The sequence below is a fragment of the Sphaeroforma arctica genome (assembly GCF_001186125.1).
Source record: "Sphaeroforma arctica JP610 unplaced genomic scaffold supercont1.1137, whole genome shotgun sequence".
Taxonomy (NCBI): Eukaryota; class Ichthyosporea; order Ichthyophonida; genus Sphaeroforma; species Sphaeroforma arctica.
Genome location: NW_014039421.1, coordinates 3,487 through 17,099, shown reverse-complemented (window position 1 = coordinate 17,099; position 13,613 = coordinate 3,487). Strand labels below are relative to the sequence as shown.

At 39.3% G+C, this 13,613-nt stretch overlaps 3 protein-coding genes across 3 annotated transcripts; 2 read left to right on the top strand and 1 right to left on the bottom strand.

The window, feature by feature from the left end:
• Positions 1–279: 279 nt before the first annotated feature.
• Positions 280–1,891, top strand: SARC_10105 (hypothetical protein; the record flags this gene model as incomplete). Its single annotated transcript, XM_014295864.1, has 2 exons — positions 280–397; positions 1,686–1,891. 2 exons carry the CDS (start codon positions 280–282, stop codon positions 1,889–1,891), a joined length of 324 nt encoding a protein of 107 aa, XP_014151339.1.
• A 6,689-nt stretch (positions 1,892–8,580) lies between these two features.
• On the top strand, positions 8,581–10,400 carry SARC_10104 (hypothetical protein). Its single transcript, XM_014295863.1, has one exon. The coding sequence runs from the start codon at positions 8,756–8,758 to the stop codon at positions 9,761–9,763; it is 1,008 nt and encodes a 335-aa protein (XP_014151338.1). The 5' UTR covers positions 8,581–8,755; the 3' UTR covers positions 9,764–10,400.
• Positions 10,401–10,710: 310 nt separating this feature from the next.
• On the bottom strand, positions 10,711–10,875 carry SARC_10103 (hypothetical protein; the record flags this gene model as incomplete). Its single annotated transcript, XM_014295862.1, has 1 exon — positions 10,711–10,875. A coding segment is annotated over one exon (165 nt), but the record flags the coding sequence as incomplete, so codon positions are not given.
• Positions 10,876–13,613: the final 2,738 nt, after the last annotated feature.

Below are 13,613 nucleotides of genomic sequence, written 5' to 3'. Positions count from 1 at the left end.
AGCCAACGAGTACTCTTACATGTCTGGTACCGTAACCAAGGAATCCGCAAAACGCACACACTTCTTTATCAGTGGAGACTCAACTTGCATAATCGTATCCACATGGTAGCCTAAGCGGGACAAAACATCGCTTTTATCAAAATACTTGAGAGCCAACGAGTACTCTTCCATGTCTGGTACCGTATCCAAGGAATCCGCAAAACTCACACGTGCACATACCAAAAACTGATAAAAACTACACTACCCAAGGATGCTAAGAATGCTTGTAAATACAAGTGGATGGATATCACACTATTGACTGCCTGCGCTCAAGCAATCGGCGATGTGACAGCTACAGCACGCGTGCCTCGTACTCAGAATACAACTCTGATGGAAGCGTATGCAATATTAAAGGTCGGTGAGGACAAGCAAGTTTATAGATGGAAAATATTTTGAATTTGTCAGTTAGATTTGTAAGGGAGTGTGTACACGCGGCGGCACTAATATGGATCGTGTCTCAGCAAGCTGTATGGGCACGTGTGAACGAATTGAAGCGCTTATAATTCGATTCTAAGGTGCAGCGTAGACAATGCACAAACAAGGGTCATCCGGAATTGAGCTGTGCACAAAAAAATCTGTGTAAGTGGATAGTGCCAACCGGTATTTTGGCTGAAGATATTTGTACGACACCCACACTCCTTGTGATTGAAGCCCCTCACACTATCGCATAGGGATAGTATTATTTATTTCAATTCGCATAGCGCCAAGAAAGTCTAATTGCGTGAGTTAAGTCATGCGTATATCTTCGCAAATAACGTAAGTTCAGGATAGCCTAAAGCCAAAACAACCACGCCGTGTACGCCTAGAATCATTGTCTACAGTAAGTATACAGATGCTACTATTCACTGACACGACAGCCGAGTTTTGGAATGCACGTATTGTAGAAATATGGCCTCCGGTCAGTTAAAAATATCAAGATCAAATGAGATAACACATTGGTTTTTATTCCAATATTTCTAAAGTGTTCTAAATTCACTTTGATGGCTCCAATAGCCTGAGTTTGGTATGACTCATTTACTTGGACCTATTTGAGACGATAATAGATGTAGGAACTAAATTTTATAATCTCTGAACTACTACTTACAGGTTTTGGTCTTCCCGCCAATCTCCAAAATCCAATAAGAATTTTTCTTTTTTTAACTTTTCTTCAGATGGAACTTTATTTATATTGGCTAATGTATTAACTTGACTTACGTTCTTATGTCTATCTACAAATTAGACATGTGGTCATGAACACTTAGTACTTCTAGTGAAGATTATTCAATAAAGAACAGCTAGTGGTACGTCCTGTGTGATCGAGTATATTAAGGCTCTTACCAAGAGGCAGTCCCGATCATTCTTACACAAGCTACCACTGCTAAATTCTAACTGACCTACATTGTATTTTAGTTTATATAACATAGTTTAAAACATAGAAATATCCATCGAAGTTTACATATTTTTCAGTTATTTAGTAGTTACCGTATTGTACTGCTTCTAGACTGTCTAACAATTGCTTACTATCCAGCGCCAGGACTGTAAATATTCTATACTACCTCATAGTGGATAGTACTACCCCAAAGTTAGCTACACGCTAGTTACTATACCTAGACTTTATTATTTTTCCTATTCTTGAGCTATTACTATGCCGAAATGAAATTCAAAAGGCAAGGGATCCGCCAGCTCTAAGCCTGCTAAGCCTGTTGAGGTTCCTGAGGTTACTGGGGACGCTGGTCCGTCTGGTACTGAGCCTGCCGTTGAAGCTGTAGTGGAAGCCGTTGAAGCTGTAGAGGAAGCCGTTTCTGAGATTGGTTCTGAGGCTCTGATTTCGTCATTTGATCGTCTTGAGACCTTCCTTGTTGACCTTGGCTAATGTTGTACTTGATTGTGATGTTCGCTCATCGGTTTGACCCATATTAGTAGATTCTTTTTTCATACTCGTTGTCCAAACGTCGGTAGTACAACGACCGGATAATCTAAATCGGTCATTTTGATGCGACATTTCGTATTGTCTTTCAATTGTTATACTTATAACAAAAATATGTTCCAGCTACTGACTAGTTCTTATTCTGTAGCTTTCCCTGTAATTACTAATAAACTAACAACTTCTATGGTAAGTTAAAAATATAGTAAGTATACGCTAGATAACTGTATCTCAATGTTCTCCCTCCTCAGTGAGGGGGACGTTGTTTATTTATTAAAAATTATAAACAGTAATCCTAAGATGAATGACTCTTAAAATGAGTCATTAGTCATAAACTGTAAAACTTGTAATAAACCTAAAATAATCAAATAAATCTAAGTACTTGTATTCTGACCACATGCTTCACAGTTGAATTATCCAACTGTTAAACAAGAGCTATTAGCCATAGTGGCAGCTCTAACACACTTCCGAAATTACTTATACGGACCAGCATTTACGCTGATGTGTGATCAGAAATCTCTTCAATATATGAAAGAGATGAAACCCGACTAACAATTACTGAGTCGCTGGCATGATACAATATCAAAGTTTCATTTTGATATAAAACATCTGCCAGGAATACATAACAATTTACCGGATATGTTATCACGCTTCGTACCGGACTTTAATAAATCCGTACGTGAGTTACTAGCCACTGACTGGAAATGTAATCCCAGATGGTTTAAACTGGCTCAAAAGATATTTCGGCCACATACCATAGATATGTTTGCTGCACATCTTAATGCACAACTATTGAAATACAGGACTTTAAATCATCCTTTGGGAGACGCCTTTCAAATAGGCCTCTCCAAACATAATGCGTGGTCTAATCCACCACGGCAGTTAATTGCCCAGCTATTAAACTATGTTCATATACATAAAGCTACCATCACATTGTGCTGCCCATTACGGAGTAAAGATCCATGGCTCAGTAAATTGATAAGCATGATACAATGCGAGCCAATATATTTAGATAGGAAAGTAGATACTTTCCTATATCAGGGTACCCGAGCCGTCCAGAAGACGCCCTGGAGACATACTATAATATGTCGTATAGGTCCCATTGGAACAACCAAATGGGCCCCCTTCTGAGACCTTCCTTAACAAGGTCAAAGAATCAGAGATTCCACTCTCTACCCAATTGATCGTTTAGCAATTCAAAGGCAACACAGCACTTGAAGTCTGTGCACAAGAATTACAATCCACTCATGGCACTACTGTTAAGAAGCGTCAGTCTCTAGCTAGGGCTCTGTTTAAAAACATAAAGTCCAAGCCCGAGGTCTTTCAAACCCTATTTCTAAAGAAATTAATGAAAGACAATCCTGGAGCGTATACATATATAATGCGACTATTTAATAAGTCAGGTGTATATAACGCACATGAGCGCACTTAAGATACTCACGCGAAAGCAGTACAGGAGTCTGGAAGCACTACAGACTCAGAGACCACGCAAGTAGATTCTTAAATATACATTGACCTCCTGTAGCTCTTGATTATGCCAAACTCCAGTGGGGAATCGTGTGTCATCCAAACGATCAAACCAATCCATGCCTAGCAATACAGCACCTAAAAGACCCTCATCATTAGCCGACACCACGACCAAAAGCTGAACAGCGTTCTCAATCATCTGGTTCAAACCATAGCTGATAGATTTTATATTAATTTGAGCAGCTTCGTTCAACACTGTATGTTTCTTCTGAATTTTGCAAGTATTCTCCTCCTCGAACGCCAAGCGCAATCAAATCGAACATACACGCCTTACAAAATAAATATCGAAACGGGCCATCCGTAACCGTTGATGTTTTAGGCAAACTAGTATGTATAGAACTAGTATGTGTATTTATTTGAAGCTCAGTTGTAAGATAGGACAACAACAAATCCACCTGGGTATGATACCCAGAGTGCCAGACACCAACGATATCACCTCATCCTTGTGCGGTGCCCTCTTCCGGTACGCCGGACTGTTGTTAAGCTTGTTCCACTTTTCATGCCACGGGAATGTTTGGTTGAACTGCTGTCCCTTGTATTGTCGAGGAGGCTTATAAGGATCCACCTTCTTATCCGTCTGAGCAAACTATCATACTAGTTACAATCAGCACTAACAATCGAAATATAAAATATAAAATTCTTTGTACATGGTAAATATTGGTATGTAGCTAACCGATAACTAGGTCTACGTCCTCTCGCTTAATTGTAGTAATGGCTAGCTTTTATTACTTGGTAATTAACCGACTGTCTCGAGATACATGTTCCCAGAGACCTAGTTATCAAAAGACAGGCGCACATCCTATGTTTCTCACTATAAAATATATTCCTCCTCAACCACTATTCCACTATAACCAACCCCAGCCCGTGCGGGTGGTTGGGTCTAGACCTAGTGTCGTAATCCGGTCCTGTTCCTTCGGGACAGGGTCAATCGTCTATCGTCCATCCTAACCGGATGAACATCCGTAAGGCGTAAGGTCCTAAATACATATAAATACAACAATTGTAAAAAAAACAAAAACACAATGAAGGCTTGTTGTTTTTCGTTTGTTTGTAAATTTTGGTTTTTATTGTAGGAGTTGGACTGTTGGAGTCATGATCATGAACAGTCTCAGATTTTACATTTGTTTTTAAAAAAGAAAAAAACAAACAAACAAATTTAGTAGGCTATGTGTATTTATGGCGCCGCTATTGTGTTGTTGTTTTGTTTCTATATATTGTTTTTGTTAAAATAAAAGAAAAATAATAAGAGGACAAAAGGAAGCCGAAGCCCGAAGGCAATTAAATATTGTTTTTAAAAAATAATGTATCAATTACCGATATTGTTTTTATTTTGTTGAAAGAAAACCAGACAGACTTGTTCTAACTTCTGTAAATAAATAAAAGGTTTGTTTTTCGAGAGAGTGTAAATAAATTAAAATATAGAGTGTAAAAGTATTGACGTATGGACTATGGACTATGGTACGGTATGGACAATGGAGTATGGACGATTGTTATAATTGTACATAGTTGTTACTTTTCACTCCATCCACATGATGTATTTACAATTTTACATGGAATTAAGGGGATTTTTAAAATTGGGCCGAAAATTAAGAAGCGTTTCTGATTTAGCTAAATCTGGATTTCTATCTATTCCCATTTTTGTTTTGGCATATTTCAAGATTAAGTTTTCCATTTATGATCTGCGAAGGCGCCAAGGTCGTGGTACAAGTAGAACACCTTCTATGCAGGAGCCTAACACTACATCGGAATCCTCCAAAACGCGAAAATTGGGTCTAAATATGCATAATTAGTACAGTTTCAATGTTGTCACGTACAAATTTTGTCCAAACAATATCGTATATGCATTCTTATAACCGTACTGCAAGCTACAGTTGTTAAAATCGAGAAAAGTGTGTTTACGTCATTTGATGTGCACGATGATTCAACCTACATATTCACCCACAAACAATTGAAATCACATTATTGTGATTTAATTATGGTTATGTATGTATAACGAAGGTCTGAAAATCATAACGAAGCCATATATTTGAATACGCACACTATTTGGATGCATTGATTGACATGCTTGCACGTGAATGGTAAGCAAGTAAAACAAGCCCTATATACCACAATAATGAGTTCTGAACTAACAATACTTATATATATTATATATGAGAACCCTTAGAAGTTTCAAGCTGTTATCACGCGACCCGGAAATTCAAGATTTGGCATGTTCGAAAAGTGAACAACCGGGTTCAAAGATATTTGCATCGATACATAACTGCATGAACCAATAGAGCTAGCAACCGATCAAAAATATTTTGAAACGTTTCTAAAAAAAAAGTCTAGAAAAATATATTGGGATTATATCGAAAACCGGATTTAGTAAATTAGGTTTGGTTCTTTTAAAAATCGACTCCCCGTATATGGATGGGGTGTAAAAAAAATCAATTAAATATTTACACAGGACATTTTTAAACAACACAGGAAGAGAAGCAAGAGACTGAAGTAGTCTGGACTCTGGAGTTTGGACTCTGGAGTTGGACTCTGGAGTTTGGACTCTGGAGTTTGGACTCTGGACCTAACCTCAAATGGTTTCCCGTTAAAACCTTTATAAATCGAATGAATATACGTTTACGTTCAACTTTTATTCCATATACAGCCTTTTCTATGATACTAGGTGCAGTTTTTGAGTCTAAAAAATGAAGTGTGTACTATTTTCAATATACGAACCAGTCCTATATAAATAATTTAGGTGGGCCTTTCTAACCACATTATAACCGTTAAAACGTTAAAAATAAATAAATAAACGTTCACGTTCAACTTATATCTATACCCCTATAACGTAATGAGCTTAGTAGGGAGTCTCTGGACTGAAGTTTGAAGAGTGATTTTAGTTTTTACCAAAGGCCCTCACAGTCTCCCTATTTGTTTTTATAAAAAATAAATCCACTGACTCTAGTCACCAGTGACCAGTCTCCATTCTCCTAGTCTCCGCACAGGTCCACACTCCCGAGTCACGAGTCTCACAGTCAGACTGCACAGGCTGCATGCAGAGCTCAATACGTTACGATATGTACACATATTTGGTTAGCGTAAAGTCGAATTTTTATAATGAATAAACGATCGTTTTTAGGAGTCCAATATGGTGAATGAAATTTAAAAATTACACTTGCTATATGCACCTGTTTCAAACGAAACGGACTGTGTAGCTCGAATTAACTGTCAAAATTGGTGGCTATTTCTGGCGTCAAAATTTAAGAACACAATCGGATCACAGTAAGACCTCATAAATGCACCCAGTATCTTCGAAGATAGATATGGTATATAAAAGTTGAACGTAAATCGATAATTTAATTATTTATATAAACGGTATATCGGATAGCGTTTTTAGCTTAGCAGGCCGAGGAAGACATAATAGAAAAAACGGAATAGTTACGTTTTATAAACTATGTTAGGAGATACAAATATATGTACATACATACATATTTAGAATTAGAAATATTATTATTAGTATGCACAAATTGTCCCGTTATAATATGGTGGTAGAAATTAATTAGAAAAATAATGAACTGACAAGTTGCAAGTAACACGTCTATTTTTTAGGAAAATATGAATGTCTTTATACGGCACTAGTGACAAAAAAATATTCACCACCTCACGCCCAGTTTCCTACCAGTCTCATACTCATACCCTTTCGAGTTTACTTTGCTTTTTTAAAGATGTAATTAGCGTGATTTTAGCCCATTTATTGCACTTGTTGTATTAGTTCTTTGTCGGCCTCAGAGGCGAGGTCGACGTATGTTAGACACGAATAGTGTCAACTGTAAAACTATGGGCAAATCCGAAGCAATAGCTAAGACAGAGAACACCTATATATATGTATCTAACTGCTAACATATGTCAAGCCCTTAAGACCGACATGGACCTAACATAAGTGCAACAAATGGGAGCGCTTTCAGCCGACAGATAACAAACAAACCGGCAGAAAACAAACACATCTCACAAGTGCTTAAAATCACGCTAATTACATTTTAAATTCATCTACCTTTAAGCAAATTAAACCCGAAAAAGTTCAAGTATGAGACGGGTAGGAAATTGAGACTGAGGTGGTTAATAGTTTTATCGTCACCAGTGCCGTATAAAGACATTTCATTTTTCATATATATGGCATATACATTTAAAAATGAAATAAAAATAAAAATAAATTCCCAATTCTAAAAATAAGTACATATATTTGTATTTCCTCTACTAGAATAATAAACACGTGTATTTAACGTTTTATAAACGTTTTAAATATTAATATGAACCATTCCGTTTTTTCTATTTGTTCGCCTGGAGGCTAGAGGCCGGAGCCAGTGGAGAGCAGTCAGCAGTTCTGTTCAGCACTCAACAGAGTGGTCGGTGGCGGACTAGTGGCAGTCCGCAGTCCGTGTGGAGTAGTAAAGTACACAGCTGCACTCAGTACATTGTAAAGACTATTTTAAAAATAGAGCTAGAGAGCAATTGGTTCGGAATTTAGGATTTTTTTATATTGTTGTTTTTATAAAAAATAATAATCTATTACAGTTATTATTCGATGTTAGGGTTTAAGGGTTTTGAAGTTTTCTTACTTTTTTGAAATTTATAATTATCGAGACATTCTTAATCAATAAGATAAGGCCAGATTCAATCGGAGTACTCTAAGTTCTATTCAAACGCCTATAGTTGCTCGAGAGTACTTGTCTTTCGCCCTCTTCTCAAATTTCCGGACACCCCGAGATTAAAATAAACATTTATTCTACCCCGGCCCGAGATTTTATCGTTGTTCTTTCCAGAAATATACTTCCAGTGGATCAATGGGGCCCTATTGGCCGTAGTGTAGGGCGCAGATTTCAAAAAAGAATGTGAGATAATATTTGAAATAAAATCTCGACTACACTTTCGTGTGAAATATTTTTTTCAATTTTGTTGAGCCATCTATTCTCTATAGCGTTTATACTCTGTATAGTACTGGTAAGTTCTGTACATGACACACACATGATGATCCTAAATAAAAATATACACTCGCAAACGAAATAGCGCCTTCTTTGTATATATATATATATATAAATATCACAAACAGCTGTAGATGCTGCCAATTCTCATGCTATTAGTTACAAAGATAGATTCACTGATGAAGTCTCTTATACCACACGTATAGATTATTATTACCTTGTTTATACTTGAATAGTAAATACACGCTGCTTTCACATTCACAATCATATGCTTCTATTATAACGCAGAATTTCATCACAACTACAACCTCGTGTCAAGCTAAATGAATTGATGTCCGTCAGAGACTATTTCGAGGCCGAAGAGCGTATGTGCCACCCCTGTATTAAAAGCAAACTTAACGGCTGTGTTATTATGGTGTCGTCTGCTACCATAGCAACTGAACCCCTGTCCAGAAGGCAAGCCATTCGATACGAATCACAAGGTCAAACTTTGGATCACAGAGCGATGCTGAGATCTTCATGTGCGCGTATGATGGCAGGTTGTAACTATATTCGTAAGTATCCGCACGAGATTTATAGCTTTTCTCGAACCAGCTTTGCTTTGCGTGCCGAAGCCCAGGACGTGTGCAAGATGCTAGGTACTCCCTATCGACCCTTTGAGGACTCGCTCCCATTGCCTCGCGCATTTGCCAGCTATGAAGAGAGTGTTGTGGGTGCGATCGGCGAGGATACCTTCGAGGATGAGTATATTGAGGAAACAATAGATATATTCGGCCAAGATAATAAGTTTGATTCTGAGTTCTACAACGAAGATTTGGATTTGTTCGATGTTTATGATGGAGACGCACATGCCTACGAGTGTCTAACCGAGTATACTGAAGGAAGTGGTGTGAAGAGTGCCATGAGAACCGAAGCTGTAAAAGATGATTGCGATCCAACTGTTCTCATTAAAGCCGCAACCGTATTAGATACGGTACTATATCCGAAGGATGGGTCGAAGACTGACGCGGACTGTTTTGTGCTGGAATCACAGGCCTTCCCACACGTGTACGGCGACGTGTTTTCAGCCAAGTATGGCAGTGATACGAATGAAGCACATGGGAAGTGCCAATGGAATATTGACATTATCGACAGCGACTCGGATAGCGATGTAAGCGAAGAAGATGACGATACACCGTCGGACGATGATATGAGCTCGGCTGGCGATATGGTTGCCAAAGGTGACGTTCATGACATTGCGGATGATGTACGTGATATGTCTCGTAAAATTATCAGTGGCCATGCAGGTCTGTACGAGGTGCACAGGAAGATGGGCAGTGTCACGAAGTTACGCGCATAGACGGCCGGAGTCCAATTCATTTACGTACACACACACACACACACAACAAACACACACACATATAGCAAGTATGTATGTGGAAACATTTATCAACTGCTGTATACGATTTGATCGATCTCAATCAGTTTTTAGGTCCTAAAAACAAAAGGAATACCCAGGGGCCGCCATAGCTGAGTGTGTGCGCGCTCTGGTGGGTCCAATAGGTCTTATAAATATTAGTAATCACTTACAACCGAATCATTAGCACGTGTACGGAATAAATGTTTAGGAATGCAGGAAAAAGCGATCCAGTTTTACTTGTTGCCTTTGTGTTTGGTACCGTCTATTCTAATCGAGTTCAGGACCTCATCGATGAGTAGGCTTTAAATAGGGTTTACAAACCTTAAACCCAAAAACATAAATCCAGACATCAATACGCCAAGTACTTGCACGCAAAGTCGATAATTTCACAGCTTCAACTTCATAGATTCGCGACTAGCTCCACTAAGGAGACTACAAACGTCCGAATAAAACTACGATCATCACTTATTATTTGTAAGTTTGAATCATTGGTTTGTATGTAGCTGAGAAACCAAGCAAGCGTACTTGTTACGTTGTGAATTGTGCTAATATTTAAGTCTAGCATATTTGCTACCTACTTGAACACCCTACACGTGGGAAATATTTCCATGTTGGTAAGCTCAGGAATATAGTCAGCTTTGACCAAGTCGGAGGAATCAACACAGTCAACTATGCCCTCTCATTCTCTACAACAAATAAGTGCCAACTCACACATATGCAGCTTAATACAAGTAGGTATGTTTACTTGCATGTGCCTGAAAAGACGCACAAATTGAAACATAATATAAAAATAGACAGGATAAGACTAGGATACAAGGCGAGTATGAGGTGATGTTTAAGTCTCTGTCTCTGTGCACGACTCATTGGTACGTTTCTAGATGCAGTCCCTATAGGGGGCCTACATAGTTCGATGGGAAGATACCTTCGCGACCATCGGGTGTAGCACCAAACATCCAGTTTTCATCGAGCTCCTCTTTGAGATCGATCACATCTCCAGCCTTTAAGCGCAACTCTTCACTATTCTCAGGCTCAAAGTCGTACAAGGCGCGGACCTGTGCGAGATATAGGGAGAAGGTATGTGTTTGCTTGTTTGCGGGTGTAATAGCACGGAAGCTATCCTCTAGTCTCCAGTCCTGCCCTGATTATCTCAAAAAATGACAGTGTAAACACCCAAGGCTCCCAGACGAACACGACGGATATGCAAATGTTATAATATATCCGTTTGGATGAGGTAAACTTAAATCTAAATTCACGGCGGCACAAATAAAAACAAAACGCCCGAGATATACGTTTATGTCTATATTCCTTGTGGCCACCGCCACCAATGGGAGTATGAAGTCTACGTGACTATCAATAGCGGGGTGGTAACAGGCAGATACTTCGAACACACTGAAATGAACACCCATGAAATACCAGGTGTGACTCGACAAAGAATCCCACCTCAAAACGTGGAATAAATATACATATAAATATCCTTGGGTATGTTGCAACCTATAGAGGTCGTATCCCGAATACATAATCGTTCCATATGTATATATAATATACATATAAATAAATAAATATATACTAATACATATACATAAAAATATACACACACACGCACACACACACACACAAACATATATATATATATATAAATATATATATATACATAGTATACATACATATACATAATATATAGCATACATATAGTATATCTCTGGGTATATTGCAACCTACAGAGATTCTATATTTTTAATGACATTTTTACGTGTACGGACTGAAACATCAAACTGTATATTTCAACATATGATTGCTAACCTAAGAGCCGCAAAGCGTAAGCAAATGCTCACATACCTTGCGACCACCAGAAGGAGGGGCCTGTGTCTGAGGGGGAGGCTGGACAGCCGCAGGTGGGTACATGCCACCTTGTGCAGGTTGTTGGTGTGGTTGTGGAGAAGGGTTCTGTTGTGCCATACCCATGCCTGGGGATGCACCCATATCGGGCGAAGCTTCTCTCGGTACGTTGGTGGGCACATACGGCTGCGAAGGCTGGAACATGGAGATCGAGGGCCACTCGCCTGTATATAGATAAAAGTAAACGGATGTGTGTGAGGTTACGTGTGCTAATAGTAGTAGTAGTAGTAGTAGAAGTGATAGTGATAGTGACAGTGATAGTGATAGTTGGTTTATATACATATATATATATATATACACATACATACATATATATGTGTGTGTACGCGTGCGTGTTGTATGTACATGTGTTGTTGTCCATGGAGAGCTCAACCTCTCTCTGCCTGTATAAAAAGCGCGGTGCATGGATTCTCAAACAACAATAACTGAATGGAAGAAAGTTAAATCCAATCATCCGGATACAAACGAACTACCACATACACACATAGGTACATAGAGCACACGCTCACTAACCAAAGACAGCATTGTATAAAAGAGACTGGCCAAAAACACTACACATACCTACCTTGCTGTACACCGTGCTAACTTCTGGATTGTTTGACTTCGGAGGATGCACCCGTATGTCTGCGATCACAGCGATTCGGCGCAGAACCACACAAACGTAAACATGTACACTTGACACCCACTTAAAAGACCCCCCCCCCACCAAAACCCATACACAGGCGCAAGCCATGCACACGAGGACTTAACACGTACACATAGACTCGCCTCCCTCTAAAATCTCACTGACGAGTTCATTCTATACGATACAGCGCAGTACCACACACACACGTACACACACACGCTCATAGATGTCCATGTTTATACACAACTAAAGCCAGCACACACACACACACACACAGACCTTGTAGAACATCTTCGTATCCCTCCATAATCTCACTGAAGGGGTTCTTCTCCATAATGCGTCTCTGAATGTCCGCAAACGCAGCAATGCACCGCAGGAACACATCGTCTTTCAGCTCTGCGGCGGCGTGAAGTTTCTGTTTGGTCTCGTTGTTGACATCGTCGTACTGACGCTCCTTATCCTGGAGGTTCATCTTTGCCTTTCTTAACCTCTCCTCCTCTTTAGCTTTGCTTGTGCCTTTGCTCTGGTGGCCGGGTGTGTGTGTGGATAAACTCGGTCAGTAGGTGTGGCATAGTCTCCCAGAGGGGTGTTCGGTTAAGGGGTTTAGACAGCTCGAAAGAATCCCCCCCGTGCGTGGTTACGAAATCGATTTCCACATTACTTGCATGTATGCAGGTACACTTGTGACATGATAGATAGCACGTGTAACACACCCACGCGAACTAACACACGATAATACATACGTACACATATATGCCTTCTACACCGAGTATGTATCGAGTTGTCGCCGCCTCCCACATATTCGAGATGTGGATTGAGAATAGGCAGCACTAGAGCACAAACGGTTTCCGACGTATACATACACCATAATATAAGATGGCGCAACACACATACACACTACATATACACATAGATACCATACTTCGAGCTCCTCTTTCTTTCCCTTGTAATAGTTATGTATTGTATAACATGGCGCAACACACATGCACACTACATATACACATTGATACCATACACACTACATATACACATTGATACCATACACACTAAAAATACACTTTGATACCATACCTCGAGCTCCTCTTTCTTCCCCTTGTAATAGTAAAGTATAGTATAAGATGGCGCAACACACATGTACACTACATATACACATAGATACCATCCACACTACATATACACATTGATACCATACATCGAGCTCCTCTTTCTTTCCCTTGAAATAGTTGAGTATAGTATAAGATGGCGCAAACGCATACATACTACATATAC